The sequence below is a fragment of the Zootoca vivipara genome, chromosome 2 (assembly GCF_963506605.1).
Source record: "Zootoca vivipara chromosome 2, rZooViv1.1, whole genome shotgun sequence".
NCBI lineage: Eukaryota > Metazoa > Chordata > Lepidosauria > Squamata > Lacertidae > Zootoca > Zootoca vivipara.
Genome location: NC_083277.1, coordinates 107,363,588 through 107,390,163, shown reverse-complemented (window position 1 = coordinate 107,390,163; position 26,576 = coordinate 107,363,588). Strand labels below are relative to the sequence as shown.

Genomic DNA, 26,576 nt, shown 5'->3' with positions numbered 1-26,576 from the left:
CGTCCAGATCAGGAAGCAATTGATCCAATTCTGGCGAAAAACGGTCTATTTTTAGTTTAAGTGGCTAGGACAGCAGGAAGTCTATTTGCAAACTTATTTCAAGAAGCCAACCGTGTGACCGTGGTCTCAAACAGTCTTTTCTTCTTGCACGGTAGAAAAAGATAGTGCTTACTCAAAAATGGTAATTTGCCAGCAGGACATTTGAAAAGAGATCTACGTTTTACTATTATGAAGGGGGCTGGTCCAGACTCGTTTAAAATGGTATGGTTACCAAGATGCAAAGGAATGCTATAGTGTTGGAAAGAATCCAGTGGGTTACTGTGTTCAATACCATGTCCCTGGGCAGGATATCCTAGACCTAAAACATCCCTAACAGGTGTCTGTCCAGCTTGCTTTTGAAAGCCCCCAGGCATAGAGATCCCACCCACAACCTTCCCAGTTAGCGAAGAGCCATTTTATGTATACAAAATCTATTAATAGAATGGGAACTAATAAAATCAATAGACACATAGTAGTCCAGATAGATAGATAGATAGATAGATAGATAGATAGATAGATAGATAGATAGAGGTAGATGATGATAGATAGTCCTCTGTTCCTGCACTCTTAACGAACGCTGAGTTCTGAGAGAAGGGGGGGGGGGTCAGAAATACTCTCCAGTGACAACGTGTCAGCTGGCTGCCCTGCCTCTGTCTCCTTCTTCTAACACTTCCCAACTCTTCTGTTCTTCTGTCTTTGAGCTGTGACCTTCTTCAAACCCCTGCTGTAAACCAATGCTGCGTTCCACTTCTCCTGCAGCATCAGGAGAACGCGGGGGGGGGGGGGGTTCCTCCACCTTTCCTCCTCCATCTCGTCCTCTTGAGTCCAATCCCTGACCATATCCTAGTGCAGCTGAATGGAACCATGTATCACCAGTCCTGAAAGTGTTGCAGTGGCCTATTCAAGGTGTAAGTTCTGGTGTAGAAAGCCCTCAAAATCCTGGGACCTAAGTACCTAAAAGAGAATCTCCCCTGACATCAATTTATTTGGACCGACCCTAAAATTGGCAGAGGAGGTGCTCTTGGGGGTGTTGTGCCATGACAGGTCCTTCTTGGTACCGGCTCCCTCCTTATGGAAGGTAGTCCCTGCTAAGGTGTGTCCCCCGTGTCTCATTGAGCCCATCTTTCTCAGTAAAACTGGTGGGTAGAGATGGGGGTGAAATTTGATTTTGTTTGCATTTTAACGAGAAACTACCTAACCACACTGTCCAAACCCCTATGTGAACCTAAGCACAGCTATCCTTTGAAATTCATACTTCTCCGAAGTTGCCGATGCAGTTCTCCAGCCTGCATATACAAAAATGTAGGCATTGGGAGAAATGTTATTAAGAAAGGCATGCAGTGAAATTAACTTACAAAAAAAAAGCATTATAGCAGGAGGAAATGCTTGCAGAAATGTGTATATTAGTCAAAACTGCATATTAAAATTTACATATTGGGAGAAAAATGCACTAAAATGATGATAAATTTTCCTGACTCTCCCCCCCCCCCCTTCAAATTGTAAATGACTGTGGAATGGAGAGAACTGAAATTAAGATTTGGAAAATGAGAAATGAGCAGAAACTAAAATTGACAGCTTCATTACCCACCAATTGGAGGGAGCAGGCAATAGTCCTTGGCTTTGGCTGGGTAATGCGTGTTGCGTTCCTGTTTTTTCATCACTTTTTAAAGTGGAGAACAAGATGTTCAAGACATTTCTAAAGGTTTGCCACTCTATCTTATGAGCCAAAAGGCAGGAGATAAAACAGACGAGCAAAGGGTGTCCCAAAATGTCCTTGTTCCTAGGAGAAATTGCTGCTTTGGAGTGTTTCAAACAATGGATACAATTGAACCAAAGTTAAGACACACTGATTGCAATGGGGAGATGTCCGGCACAGTTAGATGTCTACTTATTAGGATGTAGTGTAAGTCCTACTCTGTTCAAAAGGCCTTACCCCCTTGCATATTTACCCCCTTGCATATTTACTTCCTCATTAAAATCACTGGGTCTTGAAACTGCTTAAAGTTTTAAGCCAGGCTTCCTCAACCTCGGCCCTCCAGATGTTTTGAGACTACAGTTCCCATCATACCTGACCACTGGTCCTGCTAGCTAGGAATCATGGGAGTTGTAGGCAAAAAACATCTGGAGGGCCGAGGCTGAGGAAGCCTGTTTTAAGCCATAAACTAACACTGGCCAAATTGCATCTAAATATGTATCCCAACTCAGGGGTGTACCCAGGATCAAAACTAGGGGGGCAGGGGCAAGCCATGGTAAAGGCATCTGGAAGGGAGAAGGGGGACAGGAATGGGGATTAGCACTCCCGCCGCTGCCCAAAGTGCTCCACGATCCTTCAGGGGGGGGGCGCCTTAGGGGAGCCTCCGCCGCTGCCTTACTCATGGCTCCTGCTTGGATCTCTCTCGTCGGGGCGGGGCGGGCACGATGCGCGCAAAGACGGCGCTGGCTGGAGGGAGAGGGCTCTGGCTTGCCTTCCCTTTGTGCGCCGTTTCCTTCCCGGCCGTGGCCACGAGTGGCACTTGGCGAAGAAGGTGCGTCGTGGGAGTGGAGCGGGGTCCTCCTTTCTTCGCGCTTTGTGGAGCGGAGATGGAGGGCGGGTGGGGGTGGTTAGAGACCCTCTCCCTCCCTCCTTGCTGGCGTCTGTGAAGAGGCTTGGTGGGGAAAGTTGGAGCAAGGCGCAGCATTTTTTTTTGCTTCGGGGGGGCAGCTGCCCCCCTGCCCCTTCCTGGGTACGCCCATGTGTTTGGTGATGATTCTCAAAGGTTCGTTCAATGCAGGACAGCCAACATCTGATCAGGTGTCTTGTTTCATTATGAAAACATGAAACTTTATCTCAGAAGAGTCATGCTGGTCGGGAGACATCTTCTTCTTCTTCCAGGAATGTGGCTCAGCAGGCATGAGGAATTTAGGACAAAATTTCCCCGGGTTAATTTTGTGAATTCCATGTGTGGGTGTTTGAATGAGAAGGCTGCTTTGGCTACTGATGCAGTCTGAGAAGCCAAAGTATCTCAGGCAAAAAAAAACCCTTCCAGTGATCCCAGTTTGGCACGCATCTCTCCCTGGGACGTGATTTGCCAGAAGAAGGATTGCAGGATCATACCCTCCATAGTAGCAGCAGGACTAAATGCAGATGGATGATGGCTTGCTTACAAACAAACAGTTTCCTTTCAGCTGCAATCCCAGAATGCCATTCCGACATACCCTGGCTTCCTTCCACAAGCCCCGGAAATAAAGGTTCTTTTTTGGGTTGCATGCTTAGCATTGCCAAATGTTAGACAGACATCTCTGTATTTGCCTGGGGAGGCAGAGCTGCTTTCCTTTCTCCGACAGAATACAGAGCCAGGTTCATTGCGATTCCCGGTAGACTATATTTTCAGGCACTGCACGCCATTCAGAGCATTTATTTCAGTCTTCCATCCTGAAGTACCCTGCTGTGGGAGTAGTATCTCGCTTGGTTGTCCATAGGCTTATCTTTTCTTCTTATGACTTTATTACCATAAAGTCATAAGAAGAAAAGATAAGCCTATGGACACAACCAAGCGAGATACTACTCACACAGTCCCCAAAAGGTTAATCTCCATCACTAAAAAAATAACCCTTGACCCGTGCTCCTCCCGCCAATGGAGGGGACACAGGAACGGTGTGCGTGCATGCGTCATGACACATGCGCCCGGGGGGGGGGGCGCCAGGTGGTGTTTTTGTCTAGGGTGCAAAAAGCCCTAGCACCACTCCTGGATCCAATCATAAGCCAGGATGTCTTCTGGGATTCTGGGGTGTCCTGCTTAAAACGGGATGTGCCTTAGCTAAGAGGTGCATGGGTTAAACTTACCTGAAGTAAGCAACCGTGTTGACAGCGTTTAAAGCACACCCACCCACACCACAAAAGCTGTAAAATAACAATGCCATCATCATCTGGAAACCCGTTTCCACTGCTATATTTTTCAGCATTGCCGTTGACCACACTTCCTTCTAAAGAGGAGCTTTGAGACATGGAAACTGTGACCCTTTCGTTTTCATGTTTCCCTTGGGTGAACTTTTATTTCAGCTTGTGTCAAACAGTGACTGGTAGCGGGATTGTGTTTCGTTCTTCATTTAGAACCGGTCAGAACCTTACGCCTGCAGGGGAACAAAGAGATGCGTGGGGAGCCACCGGCCGGAGAGAATGTCACCGCCTTGTGCTTCCCATGCCGCAAAGGGTTTCTGCAGCAACCTGGCCAGCTGGATGTTATTTTAATAGCTGTGCATCCCACCCATATGCTTCTGTGGGTCCAGGAGCCGATGGGCTCTGACGCCTCGCAAGCTTCAAACTTATTCATGTTCAGGAATGGGAGGGTCAGGGGCACTGACACACACCAGTATCCTGCTGCCTATTATTTCCTGCCAGTTCTGGCAGCTTCCCAAACTTTAACATGACAGGTGGATGGAGTTCACAAGGAAATCATGTCATCATGGGCCAGTTTTCCAGGAAAGCTGTTAATTCAATTCACAAAGCGAGTGCTTGAGGCAGAAAGGGGAATATGGCTGAATTTGAATGGTTGTGGCTGGCTTGGAGTGTTTGCGCTGGGGGTGGGGAGGGAAAGAGGGACACACCTCTCCATTTTAGGGATGGACAAAACGGTCTCCCCCCCCCCCCCCGGTATTGAGTTCTGTTTGTCACATTTGCACTGCATTGTGGTTTAAAGATAAAGTTATCATGAAAACTCACCATTTCCACAGCATTGTGGTTTAAAGAGAAAGTTGTCATTGTCTCAAGGACAACCTCTCTCCATATGAGCCTACCTGGACCTGAAATCAACAAGGTGAGATGGCCTGCCTAAGATGACAGATTTGGGGGTATCATTATCAAACGGCAATTATTTTTGTGCTCATACTTTGTGAATCAGAAATAATGAGGTGAGTATGGTGACTTCTAGGGACCCAGGTGGCGCTGTGGGCTAAACCACTGAGCCTAGGGCTTGCTGATCAGAAGGTCGGCGGTTCGAATCCCTGTGACAGGGTGAGCTCCCGTTGCTTGGTCCCAGCTCCTGCCAACCTAGCAGTTCGAAAGCACATCAAAATGCAAGTAGATAAATAGGAACCGCTATAGCGGGAAGGTATATGGCGTTTCCATGTGCTGCTCTGGTTTGCCAGAAGCGGCTTTGTCATGCTGGCCACATGACCTGGAAGCTATACGCCGGCTCCCTCGGCCGATAATGCGAGATGAGCGCGCAACCCCAGAGTCAGTCATGACTGGACCTAATGGTCAGGGGTCCCTTTACCTTTACCTTTATGGTGACTTCTAAATTCTTCTCCAGCTGCCACTAGGCAGAAGAGGGAAGGTGAGACTCTAATCTTCTCTCTCTTCAGTTGCTACTGGAGTGCTCCTATCGCAGTCTGCTTCATAGCTGTGGTGTAAGGGAATTTGGGGAACCAGTGGTTGGGCTGAAGGGTCTGGAAGGGGTAAAACAGGCATAGGCAAACTCGGCCCTCCAGATGTTTTTGGAACTACAACTCCCATCATCCCTAGCTAACAGGACCAGTGGTCAGGGATGATGGGAGTTGTAGTCCAAAAACATCTGGAGGGCCTAGTTTGCCTATGCCTGGGGTAAATAGTTGGACAGTTGGGAGGGGTATTAGGTTCTGCTGATTCTAGTCATTTAAGCTCCATTCCTTATTTACATAGGAATAGTGGTGTTGTGGTAACTTTGTTAATTGCAGGAGCTTACAAGGGCAGTCTTCATAAGCCACACCTCCAAGAAGTCTCTAGAAATGCAGGCCGCTGTATTGAACCATATATGTACATATAGACCACCTGCCAAAAGCAGCACTATATAGCATAATACTCAGTTTACCAGGATCAGCTGACAGCCTTTGTACAAACGTTTATGGAATAAATTCCACTCGTAAAACCGATTGAACTTTCACCAGAGAGCTCCAGCCAGCTGAAATGAAACCTTTCGCTTTTCTTTAGAAATCCAAACAACCTGGCAAAGAAATGCTCTTGTATAAACTGCTTGTGTGCTGTCAGAAAGAAACCAAGTATCCGGCCTCTTCGTGATTATTTCCCTCCTCCTACTTCTTCTCCATTAATCTGGCATAGTTCGAAAAACCTCACTTTCACCTCATTCATTTCCCCGAGCAAGGAGCCTCCATCAGTCACATGGCAGATGACATCATCACTCGTGCACTTTAAAAAGTCTTGGAGCTGCAATCCCTCCCCAAGTTATCCTTCCAATGCATTGCATTCATTTAGACTTACTTTTGAACAAACAAATAACTTGGCACGATTAGCAATGTTGTACTTTTATCATATTTTTGTCCCAGGACATTCTATACAAGATCTCAAAGCAGCTGTTTTATTACAGAAAAATTTCAGAAACAGACTGGAAAGAGAAGTTGCAACTCATTAGCAAGCTTAAAACCATGGAGCCACCTGGAATGAACAAAGACATAGGATTCTTATCTCATTATACATGATCAAGCTTTCCTTAGCACCTCAGCCCTTGCTTCCCCCACCCCCACAAGACCAATTGCAGTCATTAACAGTCGTTAACAGTCATCAACAGGTTTACCACTCCTTTCAGCCCATCACCCATTACCATCACCCCCACCCTCTGAATATACATAAGGGTCTGGTGGGTTCTGTTTCAGTGTATCTGATGAAGTGTGCATGCACACGAAAGCTCATACCAAAATAAAAACTTAGTTGGTCTTTAAGGTGCTACTGAAGGAATTTTATTATTTTTTCATATTTTTGTTGTTAGCCACTGTGAATTCTTGATTTGTTTATTTTTAAGCAAAGCCAAAATATGTGTGCTTTAGATCAGGGTTTGGCAATCTCTCTCTCTCTCTCTCTCTCTCTCTCTCTCTCTCTCTCTCTCTCTCTCTCTCATCTCAAAGGCTTCATTTGAGTAGCTCAGCTGGTAGAGCACGAGAATCTTAATCTCAGGGTTGTGGGTTCGAGCCTCGTGTTGGGCAAAATATTCCTGCATTGCAGGCAGTTGGACTAGAGGACCCCTCATGGTCCCTTTCCAAGGCTGCAATTCTATGATTCTATGATTTACCCTTGGTCAGCTCTCCAGGGCCCACATTCCAGTGGTGAGTGTGTCTCCCCAAAAGCAGGGATGCAGGTGGTGCTGTGGTCTAAACCACTGAGCCTCTTGAGCTTGCCGATCAGAAGGTCGGCGGTTCAAATCCTTGCAACGGAGTGAGCTCCTGTTGCTCTGTCCCAGCTCCTGCCAACCTAGCAGTTTGAAGGCACACTAGTGCAAGTAGATAAATAGGCACTGCTGCAGCGGGAAGGTAAATGGCATTTCCGTGCGCTCTGGTTTTCATCACGGTGTTCTGTTGTGAAGTGTTTAGTCATGCTGGCCCCATGACCCGGAAAGCTGTCTGTGGACTAATGCTGGCTCCCTAGGCCTGAAAGTGAGATGAGCGCCGCAACCCGCAATAGAGGAGGGAGCTGCAATAGAGGAGGGAGAAAGGTTGTTTTCTGCTGCCCCAGAGAAGCGGACACGGAGCAATGGATTCAAACTACAAGAAAGAAGATATCACCTAAACATTAGGAAGAACTTCTTGACAGTAAGAGCTGTTCGGCAGTGGAATTTGCTGCCAAGGAGTGTGGTGGAGTCTCCTACTTTGGAGGTCTTTAAGCAGAGGCTTGACAGGCATATGTCAAGAATGCTTTGATGGTGTTTCCTGCTTGGCAGGGGGTTGGACTGGATGGCCCTTGTGGTCTCTTCCAACTCTATGATTCTATGAACCCCATAGTCTCCTTGACTGGACATAGCCGTCCAAGGGTCCTTTACCTTTTACCTTTACCTTATCCCATATACATGCACACACAGAGAGATAGAAGCAAAACTCTCCTCCTCTGATTAATTATCACCACCACCATAATCACCCTTGATTTATTAATAGCTAAACAACTGTCTCAAGGTGATTTGCACACGAGGTTATTAAATGCCAGTCAACTAAAGAGGACGGTTTCTCGCCACCTTGCCATGTGCAATCATGTCTCGTGAAACAGGTTTAGGAAATTTTTGGAGCCTCACAAAAACCACTGAAGAGAGGCAATCGTGGGATGAGGTCCACATCCTGGGCAAGCTTGGCTGTATCATATCAACATCAACACACACACACACCCCAAACATACACTAAGTAAAAGAAGGCAATTTTTAGCACCCCACCCTCTCTTCTCCCCCAAACCTATACTGTATATACACCCGTAATGTCTCACATTGAATGTAACTGATCTACAGAAAAGACTCTATAATCCGGGGGGGGGGGGGGTTGGGGGTAAGAGACAGCGCACATACTTTTGTAACCTAAAAAAACTGTAATAAAAATGAATTTTTTGCTTAAAAAAAAACCTGTGTCAGTTGGAGCGGGGGAGGAGCTAATGTCAGACTCCCAATTGAGTTTTCAGTGTGTCTAAACTCAAAATATGACTAAAGCAGGTTGCTGCACTAAGTAAATGACTTGGTGTTGGCAGAACGGAAAGGGACGGGGGGGGGGGGGGGACAGCGTCGGAAGGTATCATTTTTATTTCCCATACTGAAACCTGCTAAATGCTGTCCCTTCAGCAACAGATCGGTTTGCGGAGTCTTGCTGATGTTAAATCACTTTCCACGCTACGAACGGGAGAGACGTTTATTTTCAATCCACCTGTTCAATTATTTGTCATTGCTACGGGCCCCGTTAATTGTCGCTCCGTGCAAAGGCTTTATATTGTAAGAGGACACCCCCTAATATTTTTAATGACCTTAAGCAAAGTGATTGACACACGATACCCGCGTCAGATGTTCTGGTGACGCAATATGTTCCCCTAGTAGCAGGAAAGCTTCCTGCCGTGATTAAGTCCGAGCTATGAAAAGTGCTAAGATGTGTGGTCAGCTTTCCTCTGATGCAAGCGATTTTATTATAGCGTCTGGTAACAGCGGAGTGTAGCAACACAAATACTGACTCTAAACATCCCCTCCCATAGGTATCGCCTGCTCTATTTAAATCACAACTTCCACTTTACAAGGCCAGGGATCTCGGCTATGAGGGGTATATACGTGTGGGTATATGAATTTTTAAAATAAGCTTGAACAGTGCTGTGCAAGGGATAAGGGGATATTCTGCATTTCGTTATTATAGAATAGCTTCAGAACACCTCCATTTGTGGGAAGCTGGGTGTTTTTTCCCCCCCAGTAGGAACTCAGGGGAACTGAATCCCTTTACCTTTAAAAAAAATTAAATAATTGATTTTTTTTTTGTTTGTTTCGGGGGCTGGAACAGATATACACCCAATGCCTGAGCTGAAAATCTGCCTATACCTGTAAATGGTTTTTCAACATCAACTTCGTTGGACTGGTCATGTTGTGCGGATGCCTGAATATCGTCTTCCAAAGCAACTACTCTATTCCGAACTTAAAAATGGGAAGCGTAATGCTGGTGGTCAATAAAAGAGGTTTAAAAACTGTCTCAAGGCAAAAAAAAAATTAAAAATGTGGTATAAACACCAACAATTGGGAAACACTTGCCTGCGAGCGCTCCAGTTGGAAAACAGCCTTTACCAAAGGTGTCATGGGCTTTGAAGACACTCGAAGCCAGGATGAAAGGGAGAAACATGCCAAGAGGAAGGCACGCTTGGCAAACCCTCACCGTGATCAACTCCCACCTGGAAACATATGTACCCACTTTGTGGATCCAGAATTGGCCTCCACAGTCACTGTTAAAACCATGTTTATGGAAGACAATCTTACTCAGCTACGAGTAATCGCCAAAGAAGACCTGTAATAAATAAAGTTGTGGTCATTTCTAATCTAGATCATTGTCTGTTTGAGTTTATTAAACACACCTTACATTTAGCCGCTGCCTGGGGGGTGGGGTGGGGTGGGGGTGGCACTGTGATTGGGCCCGCAATAAATGAACAAATGAACTTGGTGGCGAGTTCCCACACTTTTTTCCTCAGAAGAAAGGCACTGGTGGGAAGCAATATACAGTATAAACATAAACTAGCCAACTGTGCAATGATAGGCTTCAGAGTTTCATTCATTTGGAAGAAGTGAGTAGCAATCAAGGGCATGTGCTTTGGTGCATGGTTTTGAAACTTGGTCAATGCAGAGCATCTTGTTTCTATCCAAGAGAGTGCTTTTAAATCATTAACAACATGGCAGCAAAACCTCCACGTCCGTACCCTATAAATGTAAGCACCCTACAGATGCCCAACATCCATTTCTACCTTGTTTTCTACCATGTAAGATGCCACAACACAAATCAAAGGCGCTTCCTTCAAATTTATAACATGTAATTTATAATATATAATCTACATATTAAATTGAGTTCCATCCTCAACCAATTCCCCATTTAAAACAGCATATTACCTACCAACCACGGTCACATCCTTTGCCAGTGAGTTCCATGAATGAGTTACAGAAGATAAGGTTCAGCGTTTAAAGGTGCAAAAAGAAAGTTATCCACAGCTTAAGAAGCACTCAGGCCTTCATAGCCTGTGAGCCTTCCACCCCATTGCAAATTGATAATAATGCAATCTCTGGACTTTCGGTCAGCTTTAACCCAGTGATTTCTGTTATCTTCTTAAACACCATTTCCCAGAAAAATTGTACATATTTACACCCCCACTACATGTGAACATAATTCCCGGCTATGAAGGACCTGCTCACAAATTTATTGACAGCTGCACGGATTATGATAGCTAGGAGGTGGAAGAGGCAAGCAGAATATAAAATGGAAGAATGGTATAAAGAGGTGTGGGATCTGGCTATTAAAGATAAATTAACACGTGCCATTAAGGTAAGATGGGGAATACGCAGGAGAAATGATTTCGAAGAGATACGGAAGATGTTTGTAGAATTTATACTGTTAAAACGGAAAGGGGTCAAACCATCGCGAGAGGTGTTGAAGTTTTGGGAGGTTGGATAGTTACAATGGAATGGTCTCGGTGGCGGGGTGTACATTTTTATTTTTATTTATTTGTGATTTATAAAAATAAATAATTATAAAAAGAAGCACTCAGGCCTGGCTAAAGGCCCTATCCTACCTTTGACGTGCTTTAACTATTGCCAACTAAATGTCCTGGATGGCACTGAGATTCCTCTCCTGTATGAGATGCAGCCATCCCGTTCAATGGAGCTGGGATGAGCATCACAAAGAGAATCCACCTATTTGCAGCGATTGTCTTTGATGGCAAAAAGCTCCAGAACAGGATGCAAATGACTAGGTTCTCTTATGCTTTAGCAGCAGAGATGGTTTATTATTTTAAAATAGAGGGTACAATTTTTAGAAACCATTTTTTTAAAATATCAAAACCACCCCAAAGTGCTAAGTATGACAGTGTTATAATAGTTAACTTACAAAAAAAGGTCACTTTTTTTAAAAAAAAGCTATAAACATACCTTTCTGTTTACTTTGGGCTAATAAGTACAGAGAGAGCACCCTGTGTCTAAACCAGTGTTTCCCAACCTTGTGCCTCCAGCTGTTTTCGGACTACAATTCCCATCATTCCTGACCACTGGTCTTGCTAGCTAGGGATGATGGGAGTTGTAGTCCAAATACAGCTGGAGGCACAAGGTTGGGAAACACTGGTCTAAACAATAGCAAACCCGCCCCTCCCCCACATAAAATAATCATTTAAAAAAAGAAAAGAAAATCAATATTACTCTTTACGAAGTACCACAGATAAACGTCATGGGAACAAAATGGAGAGCTGAGCTGATACCCAAGAACGGGGCTGATGCAGCTATCACAGTTCCTTGGAGAGGGGAGAGGAGCCCCAGCTCTACATATAGAAGTCAAAGCCATGTACTCATATGACAGTTTTCCCAAGCTGCTGCAATCCAGGTGTTGCTGGACTCCTAGTCCCATCATCCCTAGTGATGGCCATGCTGGCTGGAGCTGCAGGGAGTCCAACATCATCTAGAGGGCATCATGTCGGAGGGAGAAGCTGGTCCATGGGCTTGTCGCCTGTTGAAAAATAGTGCTAAGCGGCAGGTCCCTGGCACCACTGGGTCACGTCCTTGATTTTTCTTGATAATCTTCTCCAGTAGTGTCCAAATATTTGCTACATACCCTGCAACATTTCTCCAAAGGAAAATAGGGACACCCTATTCCGTACTGTCCAAAACATCTCCGATGAAAATGGGGACGGTCCAGTGCTATTTTTCTAGAAAAAGAGGTGCCAGAACTCACCATGGACACCTTCCTTGTTCTCTTATAATGGCAATGGCGCCCACCTGAGAGGGGCCGGAGCCGAGTTCCGGCTGGAAAAACAAACAAACCCTGGGGATGTCCTATTCCAAACCCTCCAACATTTATCTGATGAAAATAAGGATGTCTGCCCTAAGGAAAAGCGGATGTTCCAGGATCAAATAAAAAAAACAGGACGGCTTCTGTAGATCTGTGACTGTCCCTGGAAAATTAAGGACACTTGGTGGGTCTGTTGCTATTACCTTGGATGGCAGCTAGTGTCTTTTTGGAGTGGGCAAGAGTGGCAGGCAGGGGAGTTCTCGTTACCTTGGAAAGAGGAAAGTAGCATGTCAAGGCTGCTTTCCTGAGCGATGGCAAGGAGGACAGTTTTCAACAGTCAAAGCAAACAAACATGAATTTAACATGGCATGCTGTGCAACTTTTTTATTTAATTCGGAAGATGGGATTGAAACACCGGAGCTGGGGAACCTATCCCCCTCCAGCTGCTTTGGGGCTACAACTCCCATCATCCCTGAACATTGGTCACGCTGTCTGGGGCTGATGGGATTTGGAGTCTTATAACATCTGGAGGTCCCTGCAGGTTCCCTACCCCTGATTTGCACAGGAACGCCCGAAACAAAGGAGTGACGGCTACTTTTTCTAGAGGAATTTGAAGCACAGAGGCAGCTGTTGGGGGGGGCATTTGACCCTTTCCCTGCCAACCCCACATAAGATGCAGCCATGGTCCCTTCCAAATTTATGGCAAATCAACACTGACAGGTTACATAGCCTCTGGAGGAAGGGCAGGCTATAAATTTAATAATGAATAAATAAAACTGTCCGTACACCTTGCCCCACGTTTTTCAGACACTACTTCTCAGGAAAGGAAAAATCAAACCAGGCTTCTCTCACATGCAGGCATATGAAACATGTTAATTCTACCCCAAAATAGAGAACTGCCCATTGTGGGTTACCTGGCTCCTGTCAAGCGATCGAATTTTTCAGGTGTGCCTTATCAGCTTCCTGCCGCTAACTTTGACCAGGCTACATTTTTCCATCTGGGGCTCCTTACTTGGGTGCTTGGCCACAATGGCACTACAAAACTCCCTCCCACCCCTCAAAGAATGAAAACATTGACATTTGACCGTTGCAATGCAAGTCGGGTAACTGAAAGGCGGAAGTAAGCTGAAAGAGAAGAGGACGACGAAAACCCAACGCAAAACACCAACCCTAGTGCATCTTGAAGCAGGCTTGCGATTAAACAGATACCAAGGACTCCTGAACTGTTAAGTGCGTTTTAGCTCCTATTTTTTAATAAATCCGATCCAGCCATTAATAAAATCCTGCAGCCCAACTGCAAATAAATAGGCTCGTCCGTTCCGTGATCCACCTCTCCCCCCATCACTATTCGCTTGCAGTTCTGTTCCGTTCTAAGCAAACAGGCTCCTCTGATTTGCCACTAGAGTTGTCTGGCTTTCTCGCCTCTTTGTCTTCTTGCTCCTCTGTCGGATTTTCCAGCACAACGCGCTCGACACCAGCAAAAGGAGTCCGGAGGACAGTATGACCAGCCCAAGCACGGAGATGATGGATCCATGGGAGTTGAAGCTGTACGCCACAGCTGTGACCACCACCCCTGCGATGAGGATCACCACCCCAAACGGGATCGTGCAGCGGTAGCAGGAGAGTTCAGCTCCCCCCGTGGCGGCTGTCAGCCGGCACTCGCTCACCAGAGGCACAGCTGTCACCCTGCAGTCATTGTTGTTGCACTTTTCCAGCGTTGCACATTGAGGACATTTGGAACCTCCCAAGATCTCTTTGATGGGCTCATCGGTCATCTTGCAACTTCGGGTTGGATTTTGCACTGCTGGAGGTAGACCGGGTGCTGTTGAAAACCTTTCAGCTGTGGAAAGGGGGAGAAAGTATTGGAATGGGTGAGTGTTTGAGGGTGGATTTTAGAATGATTCACCCAGACAACGGGTTGAAACTTTGGAATTTCTTCTCTCCGTAGGCTCAACAGCCAACAACAAAGGCTATGCACACATTAGCAATTTGAAATGGTTAAGTACGGTCATTTAATTCACTGAAATTGTAAGTGCTTGCATGCATTATTATGTGCTTAAATTTGGTTGGCAACTGAATTCTAGAGTTCTCTAATAGTTCTCATGGGATTGGCTAATGTTGGTCACAAGGGACCGTCTAGTGAAAGAGAGACTCCATTTTATGTGAAGCAAGATGACTGTGTTTTAGACTCCACTGTGAACACTGCTAAGTTGCATAGAGTGTTGGAGTGCTTCTTCGCGGCTTGAAAGAAAGAGAGCGAAGCTGCAGGAGAAAGTATGAGGAAATCTCTCATAGGCGCTGCAAGGCATGGCCTAACTGAGATACAGAAGGCTGAGTGCTGAGCTCTGGAAAGGAAGGAAAATACGGTTGTTTGGAAGCTAGATGAAGAGACTGTAAGCCCATGTGACTGTAAATATTATGTTTTAATTCATCTAGAATAGGCATAGGCAAACTCGGCCCTCCAGATGTTTTGGGACTACAACTCCCATCATCCCTGACTACTGGTCCTGTTAGCTAGGGATGATGGGAGTTGTAGTCCCAAAACATCTGGAGGGCAGAGTTTGCCTATGCCTGATCTAGAACTATACGTTTCTGCACGTAAAGTTTTTAAATGTTAAAGTTTGGGCATTGGTTCAATTCATTTTTGCTACCCTTAATTCAACAGAAATGCAGAGAGGTTGTGTTTCAAGTTGCACTTTCATGTTGATGTACATACCAGTGTTTTGGATGTCTCCACCCAATTGCTATACACCTCAGCTTAACCGCAGCTTACTTATTTGAATCAAATGGAAGCTGGTTTGATTTGAGGGTTGGTTTGATCAAACAGCAATATTTTTCAAGAAACCACAGGATAAATATGGATTGTGGCTAACATTCTGTGTCCACAGCTTCAAACACTGTTGGTCTCTCACTGGAGCCAGAGAAAAATAAATACACAGCCCAAGTCTGGAAGTTCATAGTTCCTTGACAGTTATCCTGATTTTTTAATTCTTTCTCTCTCTTAACTTATCAACATATATATCTACATACCAAGGGAGACTCTCTCTCCACCTTGGATTTATAGAAACCAACACCTTATTTTTGCTTCAAAACTGATTAGCAAAAGTTACCTAAATTTGTTCTTAGAGGGAAAGATACATTCACATTTCATAGACACATATATCTCAGCCATAAACAGTTTTAACACTCAGAGGCAACTTTAAAATGCAGTCTACTTTATCGTGTAAATTAATGAAATTGAAACCCTTATGGCTTCTATATATGAAGAGCATTGCCCTAAGTGCTCACTGGGAGGACAGATCCTGAAGCTGAGGCTCCAATACTTTGGCCACCTCATGAGAAGAGAAGACTCCCTGGAAAAGACCCTGATGTTGGGAAATATGGAGGGCACAAGGAGAAGGGGACAACAGAGGAAGAGATGGTTGGACAGTGTTCTCAAAGCTACTAACATGAGTTTGACCAAACTGCGGGAGGCAGTGGAAGACAGGAGCGCCTGGCGTGCTCTGGTCCATGGGGTCACGAAGAGTCGGACACGACTAAACAACAACAACAACAAGCAAGCAAGCAAGCAAGCCCAAAGATTCATTTGCAGTTTCCTAGGGCCCAGCAGCGTTCAAGCTTGCTTAACTGCTTATCAAGCATTCCTTGCACACACACACACACACACACACACACACACACACACACACACACACAAGCTCGTTTTCTACAAGTATTAATTCTGATTTCAGATTCTTTGAGTGTATGTGGAGATTGTTGCAACTACTTCTCTGTGCACTTCCATTTTAAGTTGTTCTTAGAAAAAACCCTTTAAGGCCATTTTGTTTCCACTTAAGAGTGGAATGCATGGGGACAACGACGACACCATTCTTGATGACAAATCTTGCTTTTCTGTGTTGCTACATGGTGTTAGAGAGATGAGTGACGATCTGACCAGTATTAGTTTTTGAGAGAATTTTTTTTCTTTCTTCTTGTTAAAAATGTGGCACGTGGTGGACTTGTAAAATAGCAAAGGCCTTCTGGGAAATGATTTATAATGAACTGAAAAAAATGTTTAAAATAACTGTTGTTGAAAAACCAGAGACCTTCTCATTAGGTATAACAGGAGAAGAATTACCGAAGGATGAGAAAGTACTGTTTATGTATGCGGCGACAGTGGCAAGAATGCTATTTGTCCAGGGATGGAAAGAAGAACCCCATCGAAAGAAGAATGGATAATGAAGATGATGGACTAAGCGGAAATGGCAAGGCTGGCTGGGAAGATCAGGCACCAAGAGGATAATAAATTCAACAAAGAATGGCATAACTTTATAGAATATATTAAAGAACACTGTAAACATTTTTAAAAGTTAGCAGGATTAACATAGCACTTGTAATTTAAAACGACAACGGATAAAATGGAAGTGTAGCAATTTAGATAAATGTAATTAGATGCAGTTAAAAAAGAAAGATAATTTTTGGAAGCCAAGGGAGGGGTGGGGGGAGGTCTGGGGCTTCAGGGAACCCCATAAAGGTACTGATATGGACTATGGTTTAATGTAAACATGTGTATGTGTGCGCGCGCGTCAAAAATTGTGTTTTTGTTTTTGGAAACCTTTTTTAAAAATGGAAAAAATGTGGCATTGTTCTGGATATTCTTCCATGCTTCTTTCAAGAAAAACCCCAGCTAGTTTCGAGGTTCACCACAGATATCTAACCCTCTGAACCATTGCACAATCTCAACGAATTTTCAATTACTGTAGGTGAATTGAAGACGATTAAAGTCATAGTAAAACGGACCTTATCACGCCCTGACAAGTTTCTTCATCACAGTGAGTATGCTGTAAAGTGTATTGCTGCAGGTGATATCACCACAAGCTATGTGCCATGTAGATGTAGCAGCCAACCAGAGGGAATCTAACTAAGACCTTTGTTAGCACAGAAGGATGATCCAGTTCTATTTTGGACAATTTGGGTTCATATACCATGTAGTTCCTTTGCCCTTTTATGCCTAGTACACACACCTCTTTTCACCGAATGGATCGCTTCTCTTTAAGCAACACGACCACCAAGTCTGTTGTCTAGCTGCTAACTTTTGATGGGCAAATTCAAGAGCCCTGTCCTTCCCTTTTAAGGTCATTTGTCTTTAAAATGGACTTGAACTGGAAAGAGCAGCCCTTTAAATAGAGGATGCCTTCAAGCAGAGGACTGTGCTCTGTAAAGCAGAACAATGGGCAGGAACCCTCCATAGGGAAAGATGGTTTCCCCCCCCCCCAAAAAAAACCAACCCCAAAGGCTTTCTATCACTTATCAATCCACATAGCTGCCAAGTCTCCCGTATTCCCCGGGAAACCCCCGTTTTTCCAGCTATCCCCAGCCGAAAAAAACGGATTTTTTTGTTTCCCCCCCGGTTTATTCTGGCGCGATGGCCATTTTGGAACTGGGCGGGGCATGCTCAGAAACGACTTCTGATGCTGCTTTGCCCAGTTCCAAAATGGCTGCAGCGCGACTTCTGGTGTGGCGGCCATTTTGGAACAGGGCAGAGCAGCATCAAAAGTCGCTTCTGAGCATGCTCCGCCCAGTTCCAAAATGGCGGCAGCGCTACTTCCGGTTTGCTACTTCCGGTCCAGTCCCTTATTTCTCAGGCCGGAACTTGGCAGGTATGTCCATCCATGATGGAAAGGAATTGCCAAGAATGAGGGGCTATATGAGAGTCAGGCCTGCAGCCGCCTCATTATATCAACTAGCTCACACTTTATAGCAGTGCCATGAAAGCAGCATTCCCCATCATGCAGCTATAACATTACAGGTCTTGAACATGGGACGGTTCGGTCAGTAGAGCATAAGAATCTTAATTTCAGGGTTGTGGGTTTGAGTCCCATATTGAGGTCAATATTCCTGCATTGCAAGAGGGTTGGTCCCTTCCAGCTCTACAATTCTATGGTTCTACGACAGCAATGCTGAGGGATGCGAGACCATGCACACACAAAAAGGGGGCTTCCTTGGCATAGGAAAGAGTGTAGGAAATGCACTACAGCAATGTGCTCTACGTGAGGCTACCTTTGAAGGTGATCTGTAAACTACAACTAATCCAGATTGTGGCAGCTAGACCGGTGACTGGGAATGGCCCCAGAGACCATATAACATCGGTCTTGAAAGACCTATACTGGCTCCCAGTATGTTTCCAAGCACAATTCAAAGTGTTGGTGCTGACCTTTAAAGGCCGAAACGGCCTCGGCCCAGTAAACCTGAAGGAGCGTCTCCACCCCCATCGTTCAGCCCGGACACTGAGGTCCAGCACTGAGGGCCTTCTGGAGGTTCCCTCACTGGGAGAAGGGAGGTTGCAGGGAACCAGGCAGAGGGCCTTCTTGGTAGTGGCACCCACCCTGTGGAATGCCCTCCCATCAGATGTCAAGGAGATAAACAACCATCTGACTTTTAGAAGACATCTGAAGGCAGCCCTGTTTAGGGAAGTTTTATTCTGTTTTAGTGTTATGTTGGGAGCCACCCAGAGTGGCTGGGGAAACCCAGCCAGATGGATGGGGAATAAATAATATATTTATTATTATTATTATTATTATTATTATTATTATTATTATTATTACTAGTAGTAGTGGAGCTATCCAGGCATGCATGCAACATATAAAGGGCAGCTAGAAGTTGCCCATCTGATTCTTGAATACAGTGGTACCTCGGTTTATGAACACAATTGGTTCCGGAAGTCTGTTCATAAACTGAAGCGTTCATAAACTGAAGCGAACTTTCCCATTGAAAGTAATGGAAAGTGGATTAATCTGTTCCAGACGGGTCTGCGGAGTACTCAACCTGAAGTGTACTTAACCCGAAGCATGGGTGTAATTAGTTCCGGAAGTCTGTTCATAAACTGAAGCGTTCATAAACTGAAGCAAACTTTCCCATTGAAAGTAATGGAAAGTGAATTAATCCGTTCCAGACGGGTCCGCGGCGTTCGTAAACCGAAAATTCATAAACCGAGGTTCCACTATAGATGCATCTCTTGGAAATCACTTTATGGTAGGGATGCCCAAATTGTGGCATAGGTGCCACAAGTCTACCTAGCTTAAAAGGCTCTGTGGGTTTAGCTATGTCATAGAATGATATAGATTCCTGCATATCTTTCCAGAGTTACAGCTCAGGAGGCTAGAGGCATCTCAGAACAGAATTGCCTTGGGGGTTCCACATATAGCTCTGGTGGCAGTGACCCAGTAGTGCTTTATCATACCCTCCAACAAAAATAGTGACACCCTATTCCAATAATAATAATAATAATAATAATAATAATAATAATAATAATTAATACCCTGCACTTCTTGTACCCTGCACCTGTACATGAGTTTAGTGCACTTACTCCCAGTTAAGTAAGCTGCCCGAGCATCTTTGCAAATGAGAAGGGACAGGCAGATCTGTGTGCTTGTGTTTGGTAAAGCTCTGCCATTCAACTCTAAAGCACACACACCTGCTTTCCTGTCCCTTCTCCTGCTGTTTTGACAGCTTTTATTTCCACAAGTTGCCCAGGCAGAGGGAGAAAAGGGGGCACACAGCACCTATTTGGGATTGCATATTACTTTAGGTAGCTCCAGCTGTCAACAAGAGAGATCCTCCTGTTTGCTTCCAAAATTAAGAAACAGCAGGCAACCAACACACTGCCAACTGTATCCACCTACCTCATCCATAGGAAGTCCATGACGGCGTGGCTCGGTGAGCAAAGAGATAAACTCGAGGGTATGTTCTGGAAATCTTCGCTGGGTTTCCCGCCACCACCTCTTCTCCCAAACACCAGAAATAAATCGTTTTTATGCAGCTTCCTTTTCCTTTTAAAACCAGACAGAGGACCAGATAGAGAGGTGACCTAGGAAGGAAGAAGATGTGATGTTAGAACTATATAGTTATACGAAGGTACGTTTTATCATATGTTGTGGACGTGCAAAGTAATAAAAAAAATTCTAGGAGATGATATATAATGAAATGAAGAAAAAAATGTTTTAAATAACTTTTGTTTAAAAACCAGAAGCCTTCTTATAAGGAATTACAGGTACCAAGATGTCAAAGGATCAGAAAAGAGTGTTTATGTGTATGCGACAACAGCCACACGGGTGCTATTAGCCCAGAAAAGGAAGGAAGAAATAACCCCAACCAGAAAAGAATGGCAAACCAAGTTGATGGACTAGGCTGGAATGCCAAAATTTGGAAGGATAAAACTTGGATAGTATTGATATGCAGTTGTAAATATTACAATTAGGACCCATGGAAGGGATGGGGGGAAGTCAAGGGATTCAGAGCAATCTCGATATTTGGATATTGAATTGTTTCTTGTTGAATGTTTACATTTTCTAAAATCAAACAAAAAAATATTAAAAAAGAAATATATAGTTATATGAACCATTCAATAGCATTCCATGTAAGAAAGGTTCTGTTGCTTCACAGCGTTCAACCTGATCTGTTTTCAGGGCAATGAGGTCACGCTGCCTATTTAATAAGAATTCACTCTGATTTGTATGGTGACTGTGCGTGAAAGCGAGCACTAACTCACACTTCCCCGCCACTGTCCAAAAATCAGATCTTTTTTTTTTTGGGGGGGAGTAGCAACAGCTCAGAGGCAACCACCGGGAGAACAGGAAACACGAGTGATTCCAGCATTGCAGGGGGTTGGACTAGATGGCCGTTTGGGGCCCTTCCAACTCTACAATTCTATGATTGCCTTTTCCCTAACCACACGTCCCTGCAGTAGTTGTAATTAAAGGCTTGCATTGCCCTCTGTGCAGGAAGAAACCCAGCACTGGAGTAGGGCTGGGAGATACCTGGTTATCAACATCACAATGTATATCACCAGCTAAACATTGTGATATACGGATGTATCGCTTTGTCTGAAATAAGGAGGGAATTACCACATGTAGAGGTGAACACAAACCCGTTATGAATTTTTTCTTTCTTTCCCAAGCCATACCCCATTTAGCGGCAGCAGCAGCAGGAAGGTGGAGAAATAATGTTGGCAAGATTATTATTTTTAAAAGTTATTGAAAACAAATGTGGCAGTCTGTTGCTGCAGAAGACCCTCCAAGTGTCCCTATTTTCCAGGGAAAGTTCCAGATTTACAGAAGCTGTCCCAGTTTCTGATTTGATCCTAAAATGTTCCACTTTTCTTTAGGACATCCCCATTTTCAGCGGAGAAACATTGGAGGGTATATGCAATTATGCCACCCCCGAGCCAAGGAGTTAAGTAATTATACAACCTTTAGAAGACATCTGAAGGCAGCCCTTTCTAGGGAAGTTGTTTAATGTGTTATTATGTTTTTATACATCTTGGAAGCCGCCCAGTCAGATGGGTGGGGTATAAGCAATACAATTATTATTACTATTATTATTATTATGGAATAGGACATCGCTATTTTCATCGCAGAAATGTTGGAGGGTCTGCTGCAGCGGAAAAGAGCTTGTTTTAATACAGAAATGCAATTATCGTAGAATGGGATAAGCAACGCTTGAAAACATTGTTGCCCGTTGAAATAATTGTTTATAGTTTCAAGGATGCCTTGGCAACAGATATCCCCCATCCTTGGTCAGAAAAATCCCCGAGGTAGTGCAGGAAGAAGCACAACACTCAAGTTAGATTGCAGGATCCTCCACAGGTTGTGTCTAGAATACACACGGACACACACACACACACAATTATGAAAAAATTATTCCTTCCTAGCAAACACCCCAGCCCTAAGCCATGCCCCATTGGGTGGCAACAGCAGGAAGAGTGGGGATCTTTTTAGGAGAGGACCCTGTTTAAATGCAACATGTTTAAGAGATTTCTTCAGCCACCTGCACTTCGGCGAGCCAGACACTTTTCCGTGACACGTCTCAGCCAAGAGAGAGCCAAAGCGATTGTCAACAGGAGCAACAGCTGTGAAACCGCCAGGCAGCCGGGTTAACCTTCTGAACCAGCAAAAGATTTGTTACTAAGCTTACTCGACATTCCTTTGGTACGCATGTGTGGTTGCGAGGGATTGTTAGGGCCATTTCAACACGGCAGCCGGCGCAAGCTGGAAAGGTGTGGGATATTCAAGAGGAAGAGCAACATTCAGCACCCTGACCGTTAGTAGCTCAGTAGCAGAGCATCTGTTTGGCAGGCAGAAGGTCCCGATCCTTGGCAGTTCGAGGTAGGGTTGGGAGTGACTCCTGCCTGAAACCCCGGACAGCCACTCCCAGTCAGTCAGTGTACACAGGACTGATGAACTAGTGGTTCTGATATACAGTGGTACCTTGGTTCTCAAACGCTTTGGTACTCAAACAACTTGGAACCCAAACACTGCAAACCCAGAAGTAAGTGTTCCGGTTTGCGAACTTTTTTCGGAAGTTGAATGTGCTCCGTTTTGAGTGTTATGCTTCTGTTTTGAGTGCCACACTTCCATTTTGAGTGTTACGCTGAGGGCTGTCCATTTTTGCTATATATTTGGTGTTTTTGCAGCTCTTTTGTGTGTCTGTGTGGAACCCAGTTCAGCTACTGATTGATTGATTGATTGCGTGACTGCAGTACATTGTTTATTGCTTTCATTTTATGGATCAATAGTCTCGTTAGATAGTAAAATTAATGTTATATTGCTATTTTAGGGGTTGTTTTTAAAAGTCTGGAACGGATTAATCCATTTTGCATTACTTTCTATGGGAAAGTGTGCCTTGGTTTTGGAATGCTTTGGTTTTGGAACGGACCTCCGGAACGGATTAAGTTTGAGAACCAAGATACCATTGTAAAGCAAATCTCCATGTTCCTAACACACATGATACATCCCAAAGGAGCAGCCTTAACAGTGGTCACTGGAGGAAAACATTTATCTGTCCTTCCTTTCCCATTGCGGTTCTTGAAACTACACAGCTGAATTTCTACCAGAGCTTAAACAACTGAAATAGTAGTGCAAAACGGGCCTCCTTTATTTTGCTGGGTCGTGTTTCTTTTATTTTGCTGAGTCATGTTTCCTCGCTCTGCTCCAGCAATTTGTTGGGGCAGCCCCAATACACGCCTGCCTCTTCTGTACCCTCATGGCCTACCCTGTTCATTTCAATGGAAGAAGCAGCTTCACATGTACAGTTGCTCCACAGGCCCTGACTTCCTTTCCCAGACAAATCTATGAAGTTCAGGGAAAATAAATTACACCTTTAGATAATAGCTGGTTTTTCAGAATGCTGTGATGGTCCTTAAGGCATTCATCCTGTCCCATTGTCATCTCCCGTCAGGAAGGTTTTGCAAATATTTAAATCACTGCAGAATTTTACGGACAGAGCAGGATGATTGTGGCCACAAAAGTGGATCTACCTTATGATATTCTGTAGAGGGTGAGGAGTGGGTTCTATCTTCAGCCCCCTTCAGATTTGCCCTAGTACCATCACTCCATCACCTGAAAGATTCCCTCCAACCAACCTTCCTATACATTCTCAAATGTCTCCTTATACTCCACAAGAACTATATGAGCTAGATTGCAAGTCCTCCGGGCATTTATGTCTCCTATAGTGTGCCCTATACATTCCTGGGGCTACATAACATTAAATCATAGTAACAAAGATAATCAAGAAAATTCTGTGGTCACCCCCAGAACCTGTTTTCAGGCTAGGATGTAGCCCTGGGGGTATGTGAAGCACTGAGAAAGTCACTGAGCACACCCAGAGTAAATCTCTCTCCACGATTAACTAGTAACACTCCAAACATTTGAAAGAATGTGAATTGCCACTTGGGTCCTTGCTCCTCTTTAAAAATACAAAGATCCAGTAAACAATAAACAACAAGAAGAAGACCCTTGCTGGGTGTAAGAGTTGCCTGCAGTTTTAATGCAATCTCATGCAACTTACTCAGAAGTAAGCTCTACCCATGAAACTTACTCCTGACACAGACTGCATGGGCTTGCAGCACTTAATGCTATAATTAGAGCAGTAGTATTTGTATTGGGGAAGGGAGGAGGAGGTTAAATGGCTTTTCCAATTATCCACAGTCCCACTTTAAAACACACACCAATAAATAAAATAGATAACCTGTTGCTTTTTAAGAACATTGTAACGTACAAGAGAGTTTCTACGGCATCGCATCTCCCTTGCTCCTTCCTTGGCAACCACAATCCCCCCTCCCAAAACACACACACACACACACTTTTTGATCATTTGATGTCAGGTGATTTGAGCCACATGTCTACCGGATCAGATCCTTTTGTTGAGCAGCATAGCCCTGCATACTTGATGTGCTGGGAGGTGTCATTGTACACCACAATCCAAGCATTAAAAGTAAACAGGAGTTCATGCTCCCGCCCCCAACTTTTCCCCTAATCTTTTAAAAAAAATACACCACTCTGGTCCTGTGTGTGCTGCAGGATGAAAACTGCTAAAAAGAGAGAGAAAAGAAACAGCCTACCTTCCTCCCCTTTTAGGACAGTAACATAAGAGAAATGCAAAATATTTAATAATATTTCTCAAGGCGACAGAGACCTCGGCTCAGCAATAAGATTGTAATGGGAATGGGGTTTTTATATATATACATTTGGTCTGTCTCCCATGATTCTGGTAGAGAAGCCAGTTCTGAAAATACAGGCTTAGTTCTCCCAGGGTATTCACTTTTAGGAAATTCTCTTTCGAGGTTCAAAATCAGTTATTACAGCAGTAGCAACCATAAGTTGCAGTCCCATGTGTGTCTGCTCAGAAATAAGTGTTCGATGGGGGCTTACTCTCCAGTAAGTCACCCTACGTTTGCAATCCTATGCATACTTACCCGGGAGTAAGCCCCGCTGCACACAATGGGACTTACTTCTGAGGAGACTGGCAGGCGATTGCACTGTTGGAAGCCGAAAAGGGGGAGAATATAAGAAGACTAGGAAACCAAGAAATCTTGAAGGGATGGGTGGTCTCGTTCCCCCAAGCCATTAAGAAAAGTGCTGGCTGTCCGATTTATCTCTCATTTAAACACCACCACCACCATCGAAGTTTATCTCAATCACGTCGTTTCATAAGAAAGAAAGAACGTCGTTTTATCTTATACTATCATAGCATGGCATTTTGATATAAAGTCCAGGAAAAAATGAAATTTGGAGTTGGCGGGGGTACCTATAATAATAATAAAATTCATTCCCCGCCCATCCGGCTGGGTTTCCCCAGCCACTCTAATACTTCCCCCGCTTTTAAGAAGCAGAAAAGGCGAAATATAAAAGCAAACCAGGAGCGAGGAGAGAAGGAAAAGAAATAGACCCACTTTCAAAAGCTCCGATGCGATGAATATTCTCCCATTCAGCAAATGCTTGGGAGATCTCCGCCGACGCTTCTCGGGCTCCGCTCCCTCCCTCGAGCGCGACCAACAGCTGGAGGGGAAAAAAAATAAAAAATAAAAAAATGAACAAAAATAAGAATAAAAAGGGACAAAATCCAGCCAGCCGTGCGCGCAGCTTACCTTCGCTTGCTCGGAATGCCACTGGGCAGACACTTGTCCGGCAGCGCGAGAAGAAGGGGAAGCAAGGGACCGTAAACAAACTGTTGAGCCGGAGTTTAAAAAAAAAAAAGTGGGAGAGGAAAAGATCAAGGGACCGGAGACAATTTCACAGGATTAAAGGAAAGTTGTGTGGGAGGGAACAGACGCTCATCATGGGCAGCCGTGGCCTGATTGGGGGGCTGCGCAAAAGGGGGAGGCGCCGCAGAAGGACGTTTTGCAGGAGAAAAGGAAAATAGATCCTTTGTTTTGTTGCCTGACTCTGAGATAGGGAGGAGAGACAGAAAGTTCAGAATGGTTCATTTTAGGGGCCCTGCAGAAATGAAGGTGACTCCCCAGAGGAGGGTGTTTAACATTTAGTTCCGCTGCACATGTGTAACCCATACATTAGCATTCCCTCCAACATTTCTCTGATGGAAATTAGGGACAGCCTATATTATTATTATTATTCCCCGCCATCTGACTCGGTTGCTCCAACCACTCTGAGCAGCTTCCAACATATATAAATGCATAATAAAAATAATAATTATTTACACCCTGACCATCTGGCTGGGTTTCTTCGGCCACTCTGGGTGGCTCCCAACAGAATAATAAAAACACGATAAAATATCAAACATTAAAAACTCCCCTAAACAGGGCTGCCTTCAAATGTCTTCTAAAAGTCAGGTAGTTGTTTATTTCCTTGACATCTGATGGGAGAACGTTCCACAGGGCGGGCACCACTACCGAGAAGGCCCTCTGCCTGGTTCCCTGTAACCTCACTTCTTGCAGGAAGGGAACCACCAAAAGGCCCTCGGAGCTGGACCTCAGTGTGCGGGCTGAACAATGGGGGGGGGGAAAACACTCCTTCGGGTATACTGGGCAGAGGCCGTTT

General features: G+C 44.6%; 1 protein-coding gene across 1 annotated transcript; it reads right to left on the bottom strand.

Annotated features, from left to right (window-relative positions):
* Positions 1–7,304: 7,304 nt before the first annotated feature.
* Positions 7,305–25,798, bottom strand: TMEM100 (transmembrane protein 100). The gene is made up of 4 exons (XM_035103834.2): positions 25,667–25,798; positions 25,472–25,577; positions 19,926–20,110; positions 7,305–14,104 (listed from the first exon to the last, which is right to left on the bottom strand). Exon 4 carries the CDS (start codon positions 14,037–14,039, stop codon positions 13,635–13,637), a length of 405 nt encoding a protein of 134 aa, XP_034959725.1. The 5' UTR covers positions 14,040–14,104; positions 19,926–20,110; positions 25,472–25,577; positions 25,667–25,798; the 3' UTR covers positions 7,305–13,634.
* Between the last annotated feature and the right edge of the window lie 778 nt (positions 25,799–26,576).

Excerpts from the sequence above, each read along its gene's own strand:
- TMEM100 (XM_035103834.2), bottom strand. The coding sequence starts at position 14,039 with ATGACCGATGAGCCCATCAAAGAGATCTTGGGAGGTTCCAAATGTCCT.